General features: G+C 46.8%; 4 protein-coding genes across 11 annotated transcripts; 2 read left to right on the top strand and 2 right to left on the bottom strand.

Annotated features, from left to right (window-relative positions):
* The first annotated feature begins 446 nt into the window (after nucleotides 1–446).
* Nucleotides 447–1,823, top strand: LOC4801164 (UDP-xylose and UDP-N-acetylglucosamine transporter). The gene has a single exon (XM_001358261.4). It carries the CDS (start codon nucleotides 617–619, stop codon nucleotides 1,613–1,615), a length of 999 nt encoding a protein of 332 aa, XP_001358298.3. The 5' UTR covers nucleotides 447–616; the 3' UTR covers nucleotides 1,616–1,823.
* superdeath (Suppressor of ER stress-induced death) lies at nucleotides 1,660–8,675 on the bottom strand. Its single transcript, XM_002137232.4, has 8 exons — nucleotides 8,257–8,675; nucleotides 4,762–5,477; nucleotides 4,547–4,702; nucleotides 3,766–4,482; nucleotides 3,039–3,702; nucleotides 2,774–2,979; nucleotides 2,399–2,707; nucleotides 1,660–2,328 (listed from the first exon to the last, which is right to left on the bottom strand). The coding sequence occupies exons 2-8, from the start codon at nucleotides 5,457–5,459 to the stop codon at nucleotides 2,100–2,102; spliced, it is 2,979 nt and encodes a 992-aa protein (XP_002137268.2). The 5' UTR covers nucleotides 5,460–5,477; nucleotides 8,257–8,675; the 3' UTR covers nucleotides 1,660–2,099.
* Nucleotides 8,676–8,962: 287 nt separating this feature from the next.
* Nucleotides 8,963–9,794, top strand: Alg13 (Alg13 UDP-N-acetylglucosaminyltransferase subunit). Its single transcript, XM_001358260.4, has one exon. It carries the CDS (start codon nucleotides 9,063–9,065, stop codon nucleotides 9,600–9,602), a length of 540 nt encoding a protein of 179 aa, XP_001358297.3. The 5' UTR covers nucleotides 8,963–9,062; the 3' UTR covers nucleotides 9,603–9,794.
* Vha100-1 (V-type ATPase subunit a family protein Vha100-1) lies at nucleotides 9,609–16,589 on the bottom strand. Of its 8 annotated transcripts, XM_001358259.5 has the most exons (13): nucleotides 16,491–16,589; nucleotides 15,874–16,028; nucleotides 15,635–15,811; nucleotides 15,437–15,565; nucleotides 13,475–13,575; nucleotides 12,961–13,002; nucleotides 12,334–12,460; nucleotides 11,115–12,270; nucleotides 10,838–11,055; nucleotides 10,634–10,639; nucleotides 10,322–10,532; nucleotides 10,090–10,261; nucleotides 9,609–10,026 (listed from the first exon to the last, which is right to left on the bottom strand). In XM_001358259.5, exons 2-13 carry the CDS (start codon nucleotides 15,988–15,990, stop codon nucleotides 9,924–9,926), a joined length of 2,559 nt encoding a protein of 852 aa, XP_001358296.3. In that variant the 5' UTR covers nucleotides 15,991–16,028; nucleotides 16,491–16,589; the 3' UTR covers nucleotides 9,609–9,923. The 8 variants fall into 8 exon arrangements, with proteins under 8 accessions (XP_001358296.3, XP_015037056.1, XP_015037055.1 ...); XM_015181570.2 differs by lacking the exons at nucleotides 12,961–13,002; nucleotides 13,475–13,575 and adding an exon at nucleotides 14,446–14,603 and having other exon boundaries at nucleotides 16,491–16,588; XM_015181569.2 differs by lacking the exons at nucleotides 12,961–13,002; nucleotides 13,475–13,575 and adding an exon at nucleotides 14,446–14,537 and having other exon boundaries at nucleotides 16,491–16,588.
* Between the last annotated feature and the right edge of the window lie 215 nt (nucleotides 16,590–16,804).

Below are 16,804 nucleotides of genomic sequence, written 5' to 3'. Positions count from 1 at the left end.
CAACCGCCATACGCGTTCCACATGCAGCACATTGGCACTTCGACTCCATTGTTGTGTGCAGGTTATCTGATTCCAAGTGTCTGGACTACAATTTACTTTTGTTTTGTTTTGTTTACAACTTTTATTTTACGTCTTATCTGCAGTGGGGGGTATCAGCTGTTCTAGAGATGGTCGATGGACTACGGATAACCACCTGTTTGCCCTTCTTCAGACATCGTATAGAGATGTGCCAGTTCATACACCGAATATATCGTAAACGAACGTTCTGGATTAGATCCCAGGGTCTTCAACTCGTATACATACTTGCCATCATTTGTCTATTTCACGATTTCTGATGCGAATGAAAAGAAAATAAACATATACACACACATGCATACTTTCAGGTTCTGACTCTTAGGCCGTATCTGGGATCTAATCCACAAAGTTCGCTTGCGACATGTTCGTTGTATGAACTGTATGCCCATCTCTATACTGTTTGGTTAGTGGTTCAGAACTTGGTCGAAACGCTGGGTTGGCTTACAAGTTCATCATAATGACCAAGATCAACAACAGTCAAGGCCAACCGGTACCTTAATGTTCACTGGCTTATTTCTAGTTTCGCTTTGATAGCATAAAGATGCAAATAAGTCCTCGGTGTGCATTGGCCATTGGCGGCGTTCTAGTGGGCTGCTGCAGTGGCGGAGTCTTTCTGGAGCTGTTGGTAAAACTCGATCCCGGCATTGGAAACCTCGTGACAGCGGCGCAGTTTGCATTTATAGCCCTGGAGGGGCTCATCTTTACCTCCCGGCTGGGACAGGCTCAGCGTATGATCAGCCTGCGGGACTATGCCCTTCTGGTGGCCATGTTCTTTCTGACGAGTGTGTGCAATAACTATGTGTTCGAGTTCAAAGTGTCCATGACTCTGCACATGATCATACGTGGAGGCTCCCTCATATCCAACATGTGCTTGGGCACAATTATACTCAAGAAAAGGTATCGGTTGCGCCAGTACATATCGGTCGTCATGATTAGCGTGGGTATCTTCATTTGCACGTACTTCTCCAGCCGGGAATTGCCTGGCCACAGCGACGGGGAGAGCGGCGCCACCGAGGCAGACGTATGGCGGTGGCTTGTGGGCGTGACGCTGCTGGTTCTGGCCCTTTTCGTCTCTTCGTACATGGGCATCACCCAGGAGCTGCTCTATCGGCGGCATGGAAAATGTGCCCGCGAAGCCCTCTACTACACCCACCTGTTGCCACTGCCCGCCTTCCTTTTAATGCACGACAACATACGGACCCACTGGCGGCTGGCCTGCGAGGGTGAGACGTACACACTGCCTCTGCTGGGCGTGGCGGTGCCACTGATTCTGCTCTATCTGCTGGGCAACGTTCTCACGCAGCACCTGTGCATTAGTTCTGTGTATGCTTTGACCACCGAGTGCAGCTCCCTCACCGTAACACTGATCATAACCCTGCGCAAGTTCATTTCCCTGGTATTTTCGATCGTTTACTTCCGCAATCCCTTTACGATCTACCACTGGCTGGGCTCCGTGATGGTCTTTGTGGGTACCCTTATGTTTGCCGATGTCCCAAGGCTGCCAGGGAGCCGGAGGGCTGAGCCTTTGAAACGCGACTGATGAGTGACGACTGATCTGGTTGCGATTTGCATTCCAATTAACAATCCATTTGCATTCCATTTAATTCGATTTACATTTAAGTACAAGTACGGGTAGATATGGGTAGGAATTACAAATTATAAATTACAAGGCTCTCATAATTGTAATGAAATAATAATAATAATGAACAAAGTACGAGCATACATTAAAAAGTACAAGAAAACATCGATACGATACGAGGCAAGCGCTTCAGCTTCAGCATTGGACGGACGGTGGCCGTCGTTTTTTTCTTTTTTATCTGTCTGCCAAAGGCCAAAGGCCTTCTTTGGCGAAACTCAAACATTAAAACACTCGATATACGAGTATATATAAATACTAAATATAAATGCATTGGTTGCCCAAAACACGAACTTAAAGGTAAATGGTACTCGTAATGCAGTTGCAGTTGCAAAATGTATTCTAATACTGCTGCAGCATTGATCCAGCCAAGGCCGCCCGATCGTGCTTACGTTTCTTGGGCCTCGAGCTTCAACCACTCGACAATCGACTTGTAGTTGCGGTTCATCCAGTCCACGCTGGTCTCCACCTGTTCGACGATCTGCTGGATGGGCCTGTCGTAGTCCCAGTGGGCATCCTTCACAAACTCCTCGAATTCGGCCAACTGGAACTTGGAATTCATGCGCTTCGTGGCAAACTTCAGCAATGTGTGTATGTTGGATATCTGCGATCCCATGCTGGAAAGAAAAATCAGGACAAGTCCCCTATTAAAATCGTCAAATCATCACGCTGGTGATGGTTCCTTACTAGGTGTTGATCTCATGCCAGTTATTGCGTAGGAAATCAAAGGCTATCTGCTGGCCCACCACCGTGTTGGAAACGGCAGCAAAGACCCGAAAGACATCCTGTTTGCGAATGTGCTGGCCGGCAATGCCACGACGCAGATAGCGATAGAGCAGCCAGGGCTCCTTGGAGCACCCTAGGGCACTCAGCAGCAGCTCCTTCTCTGCCGGAATGCTGGTTTTCAGATACCGCTCGAAGGCAAAGTCCCATTCGTATTCGGTGCCATATTGTATGGCCGAACAGTAGACAACACCACGCAGATTGGGACCAATTCTGTGGAGAAAGAAATCCATTCTTTATGGTCACATTCGATTGATAAAAGGTTGAGGGTTTCCTTACGGATTGTTGGCATCGGGATTGGGGGTTTGCACCCAGTTTTGGAAATGCCTATTGCTCTCGGAAATGCACTCCTGGTGCCCCAAATGGCAGGCCATGTTCAGAATTTCCGAACGTTTCAACAGCAACAATATGTCCTCGCTTTCCCTCTGCGAATCCTTGAATCCCACTTCGTCGTAGACCTTTCGCAGTTGTTTCAACAGGTAGTTCTAAGGTAAGAAATTCTAATAAGTGAAGAAAACTCTTAAAGAGATGTGGCATTCCATACCTTGAGCAGATCGTAATCGCCAGAATTGACAAACATGGAATCTATAAAATTGAAATTCGTGATGGCCGCCTTCCACGGCACATGGCCTGTCTCGTGGCCCAAGTAGCGGGTGAGGTTCATGGCCGTGCCATAAGACAGGTACGAGCCACGTGCCAGATTCAGTACATCGTCGATTAGTTGGGCCCGATTGGCCGGTGCGATCTCCTCAAAGCGCTTGGGATCCATTAGATGATCGGTGACGGCTCGCCAGTTGTCCAAATCGTAGTTGACGCGATAGTAGCCCGTCTGCTGGATGTTGAAGATGAACCACTTGGCGGTGGAAAGATTCCGATTCTCTAGCTCGTACTGCTTCGTGCGCGGCATCCAAGTGGTGGGGCGGGTGTTGGCAAAATTCAGTTCCGTGTCGGTGGTAAAGGTGATGGGGATCCACCAGAGCAGGCCCTCATCCTCCTTTGTGGTGTTGGTGTAGACGAAACGCACTTGCTCGAGCCGAATGGCATTCGTGTTGGGATGTCGCGAGATCTTCACCACCGGATAGCCCGTCTGCAGCGTCCACGTGTCCATGATTTCCTTGACACTGGTGCTGTGATCCAGCAGACCAGAGGACTTCGCCTCGTTTGTCAGGAAACGCCAGAGATCGTCCTGCGTGGCTGAGTTGTAGGCCCTGCCAAACAAAATGGAAGTTTGAATTGAGGAGGGGAATTCTTCAAAAGAATGTAGCACTTACATCTCCTGCAGATACTTGCTGAGTCCGCGGCGAAACACTGGATTGGTCAGAAAGTGTGCCATCATTCGTATGATGGCCGATCCCTTGGCATAGGATATGCGATCGAATATCTCGGATATCTCCTGCGGATTGAACACCTGATGGGAGATCTTGTGCGATGAGGAAAGTGCGTCCAGCTGGAACACCGTCTGCAGTTCATTGACAACAAACTGGTCCAGCTGCTTCCACTCCGGGGCCACGGCATCCGCCGTTATGTACTCCATGTAGCTGGCAAAACCCTCGTTCAACCAGATGTCCGACCACCAGCTAGGCGTCACCAGATTCCCGAACCACTGATGGGCCAGCTCGTGACCCACCACCGAGGCCACACGCTGCTTGTTGTTGGCCGTTGCCACACCCGGATCGTACAGCATTGTCGTCTCGCGGAAGGTAATCAATCCCCAGTTCTCCATGGCCCCCGCCTGGAACTCGGGCAGTGCGATCATGTCGATCTTTGGCAACGGGAACGTGACATTGAAGAAGTCCTGCAGGAAATTGAGTATCTGGGGAGCCACGCTCAAGGCATATTCCGCTGACTTGATGGCATCGGCCCGTGCCCACACGGAGATATTGCCCGAGGAGATGTGCGTAAAGTCGGATATGGCATACGCCACCAGATATGTGGACATGGGCAGCGATTCGGCAAAATGATCCCACACATAGTTGGTTGTTGTTTCGCTGTGGATACAACAGAAGGCGCATTAGAGGGGCTCTTTGGCATGGTAGTCCCTGAAATCCTTACTGTTTATTGGTGGACACAATGGGCATATTGGACACAGTGGTCATGTTACGGGGCCGGGCAATGTGCAGCGTAAAGTTTGCCTTCAGAGCCGGCTCATCGAAGCAGGGAAAGGCGCGTCGGGCATCCGTGGCCTGGAACTGTGTGGAGGCGACCCACCTGAAAGCGGAACCAGAATATAAACCAGATGAAACCTCCCTGGAGGACCCTAGACCTACCTCGTCTCATTGAGCACCTCGTAGGAGCTGCGATAGAATCCCTGCAGGTAGTCCTGAATGATCCCGTCGAAGCGCAGATGCACCACATATTCCGCTCCCTTCAGCAGCTTGTCGTACAGCTCGATCACAAAGAACTGCTTGGCCCCCACCAGGTACTGTTTGTGTATCCGCAGAGTGTCCTTGTCGAGCTCCCCTTTGGCCAACACCCGGTAGACGGCTGCATCGCTGCGCGAGATATTCAGCTCCTCTGCGTGCATGGTGATGTTGTAGCAATCCTCAAGCACTCGTATGCGGATCTGCACGGTGCCGGCGAAGCTAAAGTTGCCGCTCAGCTGCGGCACCAGTGTGATGTTGTACTTGAGCGGCTGAATGGAGCGGGGCAGGCGCACATCCCGATCGTACTTGGGCGGTCCATCGCTGTGGCCGTGGCGCAGCTTGTGCCGCAGATGGACACTGGTGCAGACAATGTCCTCGCCGTTCGTCAGTTGGTCGCATGTGGCAAAGTTGTACACAATAAGGCCCACGGCCAGCAGGGTGCACAGAAAGAAGGCGGACAATAGCACGGCTGTGGTCAGAGACAGGCTGTAGTGTCGGCCCTGCCGCGAGAAGCTGGTCGTTGTGGTGGTTGGAGCGGATGCACTGCCAGAACGATTCTCCATGCTGAGATTCTCGTGCAGGGGCATCTCCTTGACGACCATCTCGAGTGCAAAACGATTCTGCAAGACAGGAAGAAGCTATCGATTAGTAATCAGGATCTGGGCTACACCACTTCCACTTCCACTTCCTGCCTCTTGTGGTGCGGTGTGGTGGCAGCAGGTAATGTGATATCCAGCTGCAGGTTGCCTGCAATCACGACAGTACGAGTATTATTCTCTCCACTTAAGTGGTTTCTCTCTGGTGGCTCTGTGTCATGTGTCACTGCCGATCAAACTGGGCAGCCCTCTCCCGTTTTGCGGCTGGCTAAAGGAAGCGAAGCCACAGGAAAAAAGGGTTGCCCGCACCACCGCCATCAGTTCTGCCTGTCTGTGGGGTAAGTAATCGTTTAGTTAACGAAACCTGCGAGGGGGAGTGGCCAAGAACGTAACGCTGCCATTAGCTCATCCCCGCTCGCTGTATGATTAACAACGGGTAACAACAAATCATTCATTGTTCATGTAATGTTCGTAGAGACAATCCCTCTGGCAGACAGCTAAAGATATATTCAACTGTCGCTTTTGCTAGTCCCACACCGCAGTTATGTCACGCAATGGGTTTTTTTGTTTTGTCGTTAGATCCACAAAGCTAACGCTCTAAAGATCTTCATGGGTACTCGTATATTCTACTTACGAGATTCGCATAACCATTCGCCGAACGGCGTTTTCCCGTCAACGTCATTTAATCGTCTGATATTTCCCCACTTAGAAAATCCGTTGGCAACTTGTTCGAAACTGGTCCAAGCAACATAATAATACTATAGTTTAGTAGTCTGGGTTGGTAATTCCATATTTGAAACGAGGAATGACTTACGCTAATCGAAATTTCGGCAGTACTAGGGACCTTTCTATGCACTCGTATACTCCTATAGGGGGCCATATTTTATTTCTACATAGAAATACATAGAATGTGTCTTTACGAAGACAGAAAGTTCCAGGAAAAAACCTACAAACATGTTGAATAAAATTGAATTGAGACTCGACTCGAGACGCACAAGCGAATGCTTCAAAAGAGAAGGCAGGACCTTTTTTTAGGCCACAGCCAGAATGAATTCTAATAGATTCAGATATTTAAATCCTTGATCAGCTTAAATCAAACCATGTCCTTCTTTCCTGTCTTTCTGTCTGTATAATCACGAGGATTTTATAAACTTTGAGAGGTATGATAACGATTAGAAGCTGTTTAAAATGTCTAAATCTAGTGCTGATTTTTTGTTAAATTTATATTTGTTAAAGATTAAGTACCTTATGGTCGAAATATTTACTATATGGTACATTCAATAACAAAATGTCAATCCCCTGGGTGGTGGGGGGCGTGACCTTTCATCTGCAATTCAGCGAGAGATTACGGGGGCTCAACAACAGACCAGAACAGAACAGAACAGAATGTCCGAACTCCCGACATCATTATCAATTGGGAAAAGTTTAAGTTTGAGAATAAATTGAGGAGCACAACAACAGCGCCATAAATTAGCTTATACGAACGAGCAGAGCAGAGCAGAGCAGAGAAGAGCATTCATGCAAATATGTCCGCCCCGACTAATTGAGTTATGACATTAATTTGATCAGCCACTTCTGCTCCTCTGCCTCCCCCTTATTCTCCTGCTGTTCCTGTTATTTTGTTGGTTTTTTTTTTGCAAATTACAGCAATTAAACGCCGACAACTACTACAGAAGTCAATCCCCCTGACCCGATGCTGACACGATGGCTGACCTTCATGGAAATAAGGCTGCAAACGATATGACGCCCATGGGGGGGATGGGGATGGGATGGGAGATGAACGGGTGTGGACTGACTCCCGCTGGGGATCCAATTTATGGCTATATTTCATTGATAAACTGCGTACAAGCCGATGGCGAGGCGATGATGATGCAGCCATATGGCCATACATATACTTTGTAGTCAATTAATTAATACAAGGACATCGATGCCGTAGCGCCTTTGCGTCTGGTAGAAAGAGAGAATGTGATTATTCAGAGAGACACAGAAAGGGGGAGGCTGGACAGTGTGGTCTTTTTCACCGGCTAAACGGACATGTAAATATTGCTTCCGTCTCTCTCTCTCACACCCACGATTAAGACATTAAAACAAATTTAATCGCTCATCGCTGTTCCTCTCCTCTCCCAGTATCAGCAGCAGCATCAAACGGACACCAATACCAATAAAGACAGAATTTATTGGGCGATGAGTGATTTCGGACGTTCGTGAGGGTGGGGGGGCGGTATGCATGGGTGTGTGTGCCGGACACAAATGAAGAACTGATCTCGGGATGGGCGCCTCGATAATTTGCACTACTGGTCTAATTGGATTTCGAGTGTACCAATATGATTTCTACAAATTTGTATATGCAAAATATTATATTTTTCTATTTTCAATGAATATTTGCGATCATAAAATGAGCAGCCGCCCGCCAAGGAAAGTTTTTTGCTTTTAATTTATGGATCCTGCGTGAGAGCATAATTATAATAGAAGAGAGAGCGAGAGAGATGCGAACTAGCGTACTCTGTACTCTGGGAAACTGTAAATATCTTTTAATCGTTTCCAGATGCCGCCAAGTCAAGCGCAAATCCACCAGCAAACAAAAACTTGAAAACGGCAAAAAAAATAAACAAAGTTGAAAGTGTGCAGAAATAAAAATTAAATTAAATGAAGTGTTGATTAGTCAATTACTTTCCCACACACGGCCACACGAACAGAACATTTACCTACACACACACATTCAAACGCACTGCGTCGAAGAGCAATTCGAAGAGCAATTCGAAGAGCAAGAGCAAGTAAGCAACGTGAGAATAATTTAATTTACCGTTTATCCCTTCACTGGTTTCGCTTGTTTACTCTTTCACACCTTTACTGTTATGTTGGAGACAACGACGACACCCACGCAAAAGTGCAGTAAATCGCATTTGAGTGTGGTCACCCACACATAAAAACCACAAACACAATTACACTGGCAAGAGCAAATTTAAATATGTACGTGCATATATTCGAATATATACATATGTATATGGCCGTAGTGTAGTGGGCCAAACTTTTGCAGGCGCACGTTGTTGATTGATAATTGAATTAAATCTTAACAAATCACACTTCCCCAGCACTTGTGCGCCGGCGTGCTGAGCTTGCAATTTCTCCCAGCGACCACGACGTCGACCACGACCGTTATATCTACCGAGCAGGCGAACACAACAACCGTTAAGCTCAACGGCTGAGAACAGAATGCCAGGCAGCCCCATCAGACCGTCGCCAGCATCACCATCAGCGCCAGCGCCAGCCACAGCATATCAGGTAGTTTGGGAAGCTCATGCGAAATAATGTATGTGCGTGGGTGGCAAAATGAATGTGAACATTATATGAATTGAGTAAATATGTTTATAAATACAAAGTCAATAATTTAAACATATACATGAACCAGAACATATACATAAAAGTAACGGTTGAATCGGAAAGCTCTAAAAAGAAGTGCTGCGAGGTGACCGTTTTCGGTATGTTTTGACGTTGAAATCGAACAAGATATCGGTATATCTCATCAAGCTTTCGGTATATTACGGTATATGTTAAAGTTTTCGGTAGATCAGCTGTAATGTAAAAATAATAATAAAGAAAGCTTGTTAAATGCATTTAAAAACCGTTTATGTGACTGTTGGAACCACAAAATTCGATGCGCTCATTAAGGCCGTAGCGTCAGAGGCGGCTCTGGAAGCCCTGCAATCCCGGGAGTGCCGCAAACTCATCCTGCAGCATGGCAATTCCGAGCCGGTGCCAGCGGATGTGTCTCGACGGATAAGTCAGCAATACGGCATCCAATTAGAGCAGTACACGTTTCGACCCAATATTGAGGATATTAAGGCCTCCGATTTGATCATTGGCCATGCCGGTGCCGGCACCTGCATGGATATATTGACTAACGGCAAGGCTGGACTCATTGTGGTCAACGACGAGCTGATGGACAACCATCAGCAGGAATTGGCCACGCAGCTGGCCTCCGAGCAGTACCTCTACTATTGCAAACCCAGCCAGTTGGCCGTCCAACTGGCTACTCTGGATTTCGCGTCGCTCAGAGCCTACGAGTCGGCCAGCGAGAACATGCTGAAGTTTGTGAATGCCCTGGACGAGCTGATGGCCAATCGATGGTCACATTCCGCCAACAAATAGTGGTTCTTTTGGTGCTGACCCTTAAAGCGGGCGTTTTGCTATTTATTTATGAGTATACAAGTAGATATAATAAACACGGCAGACGACAACTACATAGAACATTAATCGATTATGTACTAGCATTTAACACACGTGCTTGGGGGCTATAGATATAAATTCACGATTATTGAACATTAAAGCGTACATATTTTACGTTTTTTTTTTTTTTGTTAAATTCAATTTCAATAGATCAGCTTATTTGGATAGTTTTTGTAATTATAGCTCAATGAGACTCTCAGCATGCTTTGGTTATCGCTGTTGCTGCTTCTGTTCCGGGGTCCTCTACTCTTCTACTGCAGCAGATCCGTTTTCGATTATGGCATCAAATGAGAACGGCTGGAAGGCATAGCCCTGACCCTTGTAGAACTTGCTCTGGAACTCGACCCTAAGGAAAGAGGTTTGTTAAGCAGTTTTCTTTTGAATTGGAAGCACGCCACTCAAAACCAACCAGTGCAGACGCAGTGTGTGCAAGAACGCCGACAAGCCCTCCATTAGCACCAGAATGCCCACAGTGAGTATGGCCCAGAAGCCAAACACACAGGTCAATATGACGCCGCCGAACCAGCCCTCCTGCTTCAGACCAATGGACAATACCATGGTCCACAAGACCTCTGCCAGCTCTATGGGGGTATGCAAAACATTTGTCAACCATTGGGGGATCTGTTATTGGGAGAACTTACGTGCATGGGCTAGCGAGAGTGCCCACAAACGCAGATAGGAGGCAGTGTGAGAGACCGAACCCAGGACATATTCAATGGTGTGTATGCTCTGGTGTATGAATATCTCCGACATCTCCTCCTCTTCTTCGTGGGGTCCGCCGCCGCCATGTGGTCCGCCATTGGACACGCCACCAGTCTCCGCATCAGATGAGGCCCCAGCAATGGGCTGAACCTGTGCAGAAAGTGCAAGAAAAATTATGAGATTAGAGTCAGTAGATGAAGGGGGATCACACAGCAAAACACACAAGGGAGTAGTACTACGACACGACTAACCTCTTCCTTTAGTATTTGAATTGGTATTTACGTGTGGTTTGGTTTGGTTTGGTTTAGTGGTGTGGATTGGGAGTGTGTTCAATGGGAGGACAAAGCACAAATAAACGAGAAGCGGTTAGTATAAGTCTTGAGTCTGGAGTGCCATGTGGAGTGATGTTGTGATGATGTCTAGATGCGGTTGAATGCGTGTTAACCACTTCTTACATTGGCCAATTTGCGGGCCTGCATGATCAGCATGGGTTTGGCAAACAGCATGATGGGAATACAGCCGAGAGCCAGCAGAACGAACAGCACTTGGACAAAGTGCTGGCCCCAGAACATATACACCCCGCAGCCACTGGGCGCAGGCTTCGGTGTGTTGAATAGCACCATGTCGATGAATGTGATCAGAATCGAGGGGGCACAGGCCTCAGAGTAGGGTTCTGTAGAAGAAAACGTTGTTTAATTGAAGAAAAAGTAATCGTTTTTCGATGGAACCTACTCTCGTTGGTGGCCGCAAACTTAATCCATTTGATGAACATCAGCAGAACCATGTAGAAGAACAGCAGCAGAAGGAACATCAACTGGGGAATGAACTCGTAGATCAGGGAGATCCTGTTGCGGAAATAGGTGTGATTGTGCCAGCTCATGACAACGCCAAAGACCATGTGTATCACGCCGAATATAATCGAAATCTTCATCTTGTAGGCATTGTGGAAGATGATCTTATTGGATCCCGCCACCTGCCAAATCGGATCCATGCCAAACGGATACGGCGAGCCCTCGTAGTCCTCCTTGGGACTCAGCTGCAGATACTTGTTCTCCATCACCGTTGACTTGTTGTACGACATCTGCCAGTGGGAGCCAAAGATGTTCAGCGACTTGGAGAATATATCGTTGTAGATCATGCCCGTGTACATGGAGAATACCCCCATCAGAAATATGATGTAGCGACCGCCAAAGAATATGTTCCAGATTTCGTTGTCCGTCTTCTGGGCCGCGAGGCCCTTCTCCTTGCGTATCATCCACAGGCCGAACAACGCCATAATGGCGCCATGGCCCAGATCCCCGAACATCACCGCGAATAGGAACGGGAATGTGATGATGGTGTATGGGGCCGGATTCATCTCCCTGTAGCTGGCCACTCCGTACGCATCGATTAGGGCCTGGAAGGCCTTGGTGAACTTATTTGTTCGATTATAGGTGGGCGGATTCTCGAATGTCTGCATTCGATTGAGAATCGGCGGCACCGACGAACCCGATCGCTCTGTGCCACGTCGCAGGGCCAGCTGAATGGTCTCGATGTCCAGCAAGGGCACCCAGCACTCGGCAATCAGACACTTCTGTGTCACATCCAGATTGAAGAGATTCAGCGTGTGGTAGATGGCCTTGATCTTGCGCACCTTCACGAACCAATTCTTGAGGTTCTTGGCGGCCGCAACCAGCACGCGATGGCGATGATCTTGCGTCTGGCCCAGCACCGTGTTGAGGTCCTCGATGCGCGTCATCACACCCATGGCCATTTCACGACGATCGGCCGGGGCCTCTGGACAGGGATACAACGTGGCACGGAAGCCCTCGCATATCTTCTTGACGCGCGTCTTCAACTGATCGCCCTGGAAGAAGATGATGAACACCGACTTGTGCACCTGGTCGCCCTGCAATTGGTTTTAAATAGAAGGACTTGAGTACGGTTTGATTCTCTTAATCGATCGACCTACATTTGTGGGATCCTCCAGCGGTGTCTCAATCATGGCCTGGCGCAGGAACACATTGCCTCGACAGGCGCGCCAAAGCATCCGCTCAAAGGCCGGCAATCGTTCGCGCAGTATAACGCCAGCCACAAAGCTATGGAAGATACAGATTAGATACGGATCTTCCAAACGGAGGGGGTAGGACATTCAACAGAGAGACATTCCGGTTATTTACGACAAACAAAAGGAAAACTAAACTCTCAAGCACAAAATTTACCAATGGAACACGCGCGCAGCACGAGCAAGGAGCATGGAATGAACAGATCGAGAAACGACCAAGGATCTTCTTGGGAATTGGACGGGTTGTAAGACGTTAGCGTGTTGTATTGGGGGGATTGGGATCGGAACGGAGATCGGAATGGGATGAGGTGTGGGGTGCGAGTGCGAGTGCGGGCGAGCGAAGCTAATGGCATGGTCTCTATATACAGCGACAGAATCGATCGGTACGAATACAAATACAAGTGGATGAGCGAGCGCTTTTTTTGATCGATTGAGAATGAGCAGTATTATTGATTGATTGATTGATTGATTGGATTCCTAGACTATATCGGCAGTTAAGAGATGAAGAGCTTTGGTAGGGGCACGGGTACCAACCATGGAAGATAATCCTCACGTTCATTCGATTTTTCCATGTAACTAAATATTTGAAACCAAAGATCGGTTTTGTTTTTTTGTTTGTTGTTTGGACATTTGGAAAACGTTTATTGTGTGGGGGAAGAGAGGAAGCATAAGAAGAGAAGGACGTTTGATTTAGTTGTTGCTATTCTTTTTCTGGGGTAGGATTTGCACAGAAAATTATTGCTTGAAACCAGACTCCTTCCATGCGATTGGAGCTGTTATTTGGATGTTCTGAGGGAATGGATTGTGGATTCGGTTCAGTTCGGTTTGGTTCTGTTTCTGTTGAAGCGCGGCAGTGGCGGCTTAGTTTTTTTTGGCATTGGCGGCGGCAGTAAGCAATAATTTTGTGTGGCATTTGTTGAGATCGTACAAAGTTATATGGTTATATGTATAGTATATAAATAGTTGTAGTAGGCTATGCGAAAGAAATATTTCTTAGGCCGATTCGGTGGAATGTGTGTGTTGTGCCTGCCAAATCCTGGATACGTACCCGAGCTGAACGGGGCCCATGGAAGCACCAGCGGTGCGCGCCTCATCGGTAATAAGGGCGCGCGTCATCGACTCGGTGGTTTGGTTCACACCGCCTTCTTGCTAGAAATTCAGGTTTTCAAAATGTGATTTCGATCTTTGCTTTTCGGCTAGGCATTTTACATAAGCTAAGTAGATACAACTTATGGCTAGTTATTAGCACGCTGGTTAGTCAAGAACCGCCTCCAAATTAGAATTTATACGAGTCGTATCGTGTGGATATGTGTCTGGATTGTTTGTTGGGGTTGGGTTTGGACTCTGGACAGGAGAGGGGGATAGTATAGTTGAGCATAGCCAAATGGATAGAATGGAAACCGACACCACAGCAAACGTTATGTAGATTTTGTGATTTTTTGAATTCGATTTTTATGTTTGAATTCGATTTGTAAGCTTCGATAGCCAAAGCCTATCGATACCGGAACTAACGTGTGGATAGCATACCGATAGACAGTTATTTATGGGACTGACACATACATACACACAAACACACAAATATATGTAAAATACATTGTAACTGTACATATGGAGATAACACCTGGTGGGTGGGAGGGGGACAAGGAATAGGCGAAACAGAAAAACACACAACTAGCTTCGGGCACCGACGCTTTTGATACCCTTGCAGATCGGTAATAGCAATATTCTATGGCATAGTACAACTGGGAGACTTTTTATGCATAGAAACAGATAAACGGAAGGACAGAATAGATTTTTAGAAAGTGACACCCTCTGCAAGAGTATCATAGAACAGCCGAATTGGAGAAGAGCAGGAGTGCGAGACAAAGAGCGAGCAAGAGTCGAGTTTGATTTTTCTTTCTTTTTTTTTTTTGACGATTTTTTGGCACTGAGTTTAGTTTTCCCATATTTGTTGTGTGGGGTTTTGCTTGTTGTTGCTGCTGCTGTTGTTGTTGGTTTTCCGACTACAGCAATATTTACCCAAGTTTCAAGTTCTGGCCCGGCTGGCTGGCACGCACCGCCTCCTCGCCCAGCAGCTGCGCCTGCTCATCCTCGTTCTGATTGTCGGCCATCTGCAGAAGGCGCCGATATTTGTTTGATGAACGGGGGACACTCGACTGGTACACCGTGGGCACCGACTGACAACACAACCGGGGCGGCGGCGGCAGAACGGGCAGGACGGGCAGTACGGGGTGTGTGTGTGTGTGTGGTGTGTGTTGTTGTTTTTTTGTGTGGGTTGGTTTGGGTGTTTTTTTTTGTTTTGGTCAAGGTGTGGTTGGATTGATTGGATATATTGATTGATATGGAAAAACAAAACGAAAAAACGAATCATAAAATAACCAAAAATAGCAAAAAAAAAAGATCATTAAATTAATACTAAACAATAAGGAGAGGGGGGTCGGTGCTGGCATACAGATAATTAATATATATATATACATAAATATATATATGTACAGATTCGGCATAGTTGGAGGAAAAAAAGCATTTGAGGGATCGAATCGAAACAAATAAACATAAACTGATATCTAACTAACACACGAGAATACAAAAAACAATTACAGTAAGTATTTTGTACAAAAATCAAACGAAGAGGAAAGCACATATCTCGTCTGAGGGCAGAATTATGCCAAAAAAAGAACTTCACATCTGAGGGATGTGCCAAGAGTTGTGTTTGTTGTGTGTTGTCTTGTGTTTCTGGACTCAACCGTGGAATTGGGGCGGGGGATAGTATAGAGATTGCTTATGAAACCAAAAACCAGAGGCTGCTTGCCACACTTGTGTTGTCGGTGCAGGTTCTCGGGTTATTGCTTAGAAAAGTTAGTTAGTTTTTTTGTTGTTTTTTTTTTTTCTTTTGAGACATAGTATGTTAATTGGAAATTAGGAATTGTCCGACGACTGGGACTGGTTTAATTTTTGGGTTTAGTGCCAACCTCCGCCACGTACTAGAGCTGCTGCGAAACCGCATGCTTACCTCGTCGAAAAAGACCTGCGTCTTGCGCAGAATATGCTTCAGTTCGGTCAGCTCCAGAAAGTTACGTTTCAATGCCTCGGCATTCTGGTTGACTTCCCTCAGCTCGTTCTCCAGTTTCTCAAAGGTGGCCTGTAAAAAACAGACGCGAAGAAGCCATAGAATTCCATACATGCTCTATTATTAGACTCTAGAACTCACCTCCAAGTCGATCATTTCACGGGGCTGTGGTGCCTCGGGACTCTCGCCCGTGTCGAGCATGGGAATGCCATCCTTCTTGATCTCCTTTTCCAAGTAGCGCAGCTTGCGCTCCATCTCATCGCAGCGGCGTACCTCATTGACGAACTTGCGCTGGAAGGCGTTCACATCGGGATTGAGCTGAGAAATAGATAGCAAAATAGGTAAATCCAAGACTCTTCGGACATATTAGAGGTACTCACATCACGGAACTGCACCAAGCCTAGCTCGCCCAACTCCGACACGCAGGCGTAGGCAGCCTCACTTTGTAGGAAGAGCTGGCACAAAGCCATCTCCTCGCTACGGAACAACGAACCCATCTTTGCAGCCTTAAAAGCAACGCCTGATTACCGATTTTCTACAAATTACATATAAATAAAAATGCGTATATTAAATGAATCATCATCAGACGACGAGCAGTTTAAAGTTTGACTGGGACTCATTGCTGTGCGGTTATCTTAAATTACAAGAACACTGGTTTTTATATTTTTGTTGACGCTCGTAATACTGATGTGATTATCGTGAGAGTGAGTGGTACTTGTCCCCGTCCAGACATCTGCATAATCAGTCCACTGCCTCTATACTATATCAGTATGTGCGACAGCCGATTCGGTTTCTATACCCCATACACATATTGATTTTTCGCTGCTGCAGACAAAAAGAAAGTGCTACGTTGTACCCCGCACTCGCACTCGACTCGGATGACATTTAGTTCCGCCCCTTTATGAGTCACAAATTCACTCGGTTTTTCACTATCCAGCGAGCTTTTCACTCGCAATTCATCCACGAATATTACTGTTGTATTGAATATTCAAATTACCTATTAGTTTATAATATAAATAAATAAATATTTTGTGCACAAAATTCCAGCAAGCGATTCGACGAGTTAGTGATGTGATGCTGTATCGATGACTCTACCGATACTATTTATGGTAGCAATGGGATGATTGCCATCGTTATGATATTTTTAAAACTATTTTCACTAACAATCGGCACTATCGTTTCCAATTCATCATTAAGCCCTGAGTAAGTTGTGCTGGTGAGCGCGCTCAATCTGGGTGTTTTTAAGTGCCGTTGATGATTTTGTCAATAATTGGAAGAGTAGAGGTTTAAACATATCTGCATCCCAATCAC

The sequence above is a fragment of the Drosophila pseudoobscura genome, chromosome 2 (assembly GCF_009870125.1).
Source record: "Drosophila pseudoobscura strain MV-25-SWS-2005 chromosome 2, UCI_Dpse_MV25, whole genome shotgun sequence".
In the NCBI taxonomy this organism is placed as follows: Eukaryota; Metazoa; Arthropoda; class Insecta; order Diptera; family Drosophilidae; genus Drosophila; species Drosophila pseudoobscura.
This window is presented reverse-complemented; position numbering and strand designations above follow the sequence as displayed.

Bases quoted from the DNA above. Each gene is read 5' to 3' on its own strand.
- LOC4801164 (XM_001358261.4), top strand. From the start codon at position 617: ATGCAAATAAGTCCTCGGTGTGCATTGGCCATTGGCGGCGTTCTAGTG.
- superdeath (XM_002137232.4), bottom strand. From the start codon at position 5,459: ATGGTCGTCAAGGAGATGCCCCTGCACGAGAATCTCAGCATGGAGAAT. The intron at 4,703-4,761 runs GTAGGTCTAGGG...TTCCGCTTTCAG, and splicing joins GAGGTGCTCAATGAGACGAG to GTGGGTCGCCTCCACACAGT. The intron at 3,703-3,765 runs GTAAGTGCTACA...TTTGTTTGGCAG, and splicing joins AGCAAGTATCTGCAGGAGAT to GGCCTACAACTCAGCCACGC.
- Alg13 (XM_001358260.4), top strand. From the start codon at position 9,063: ATGCATTTAAAAACCGTTTATGTGACTGTTGGAACCACAAAATTCGAT.
- Vha100-1 (XM_015181570.2), bottom strand. From the start codon at position 15,990: ATGGGTTCGTTGTTCCGTAGCGAGGAGATGGCTTTGTGCCAGCTCTTC. The intron at 15,566-15,634 runs GTGAGTTCTAGA...TGTTTTTTACAG, and splicing joins GTGAAATGATCGACTTGGAG to GCCACCTTTGAGAAACTGGA. The intron at 12,461-14,445 runs GTAAATATTGCT...TATCTTCCATAG, and splicing joins GGCCAGAACTTGAAACTTGG to CTTTGTGGCTGGCGTTATAC.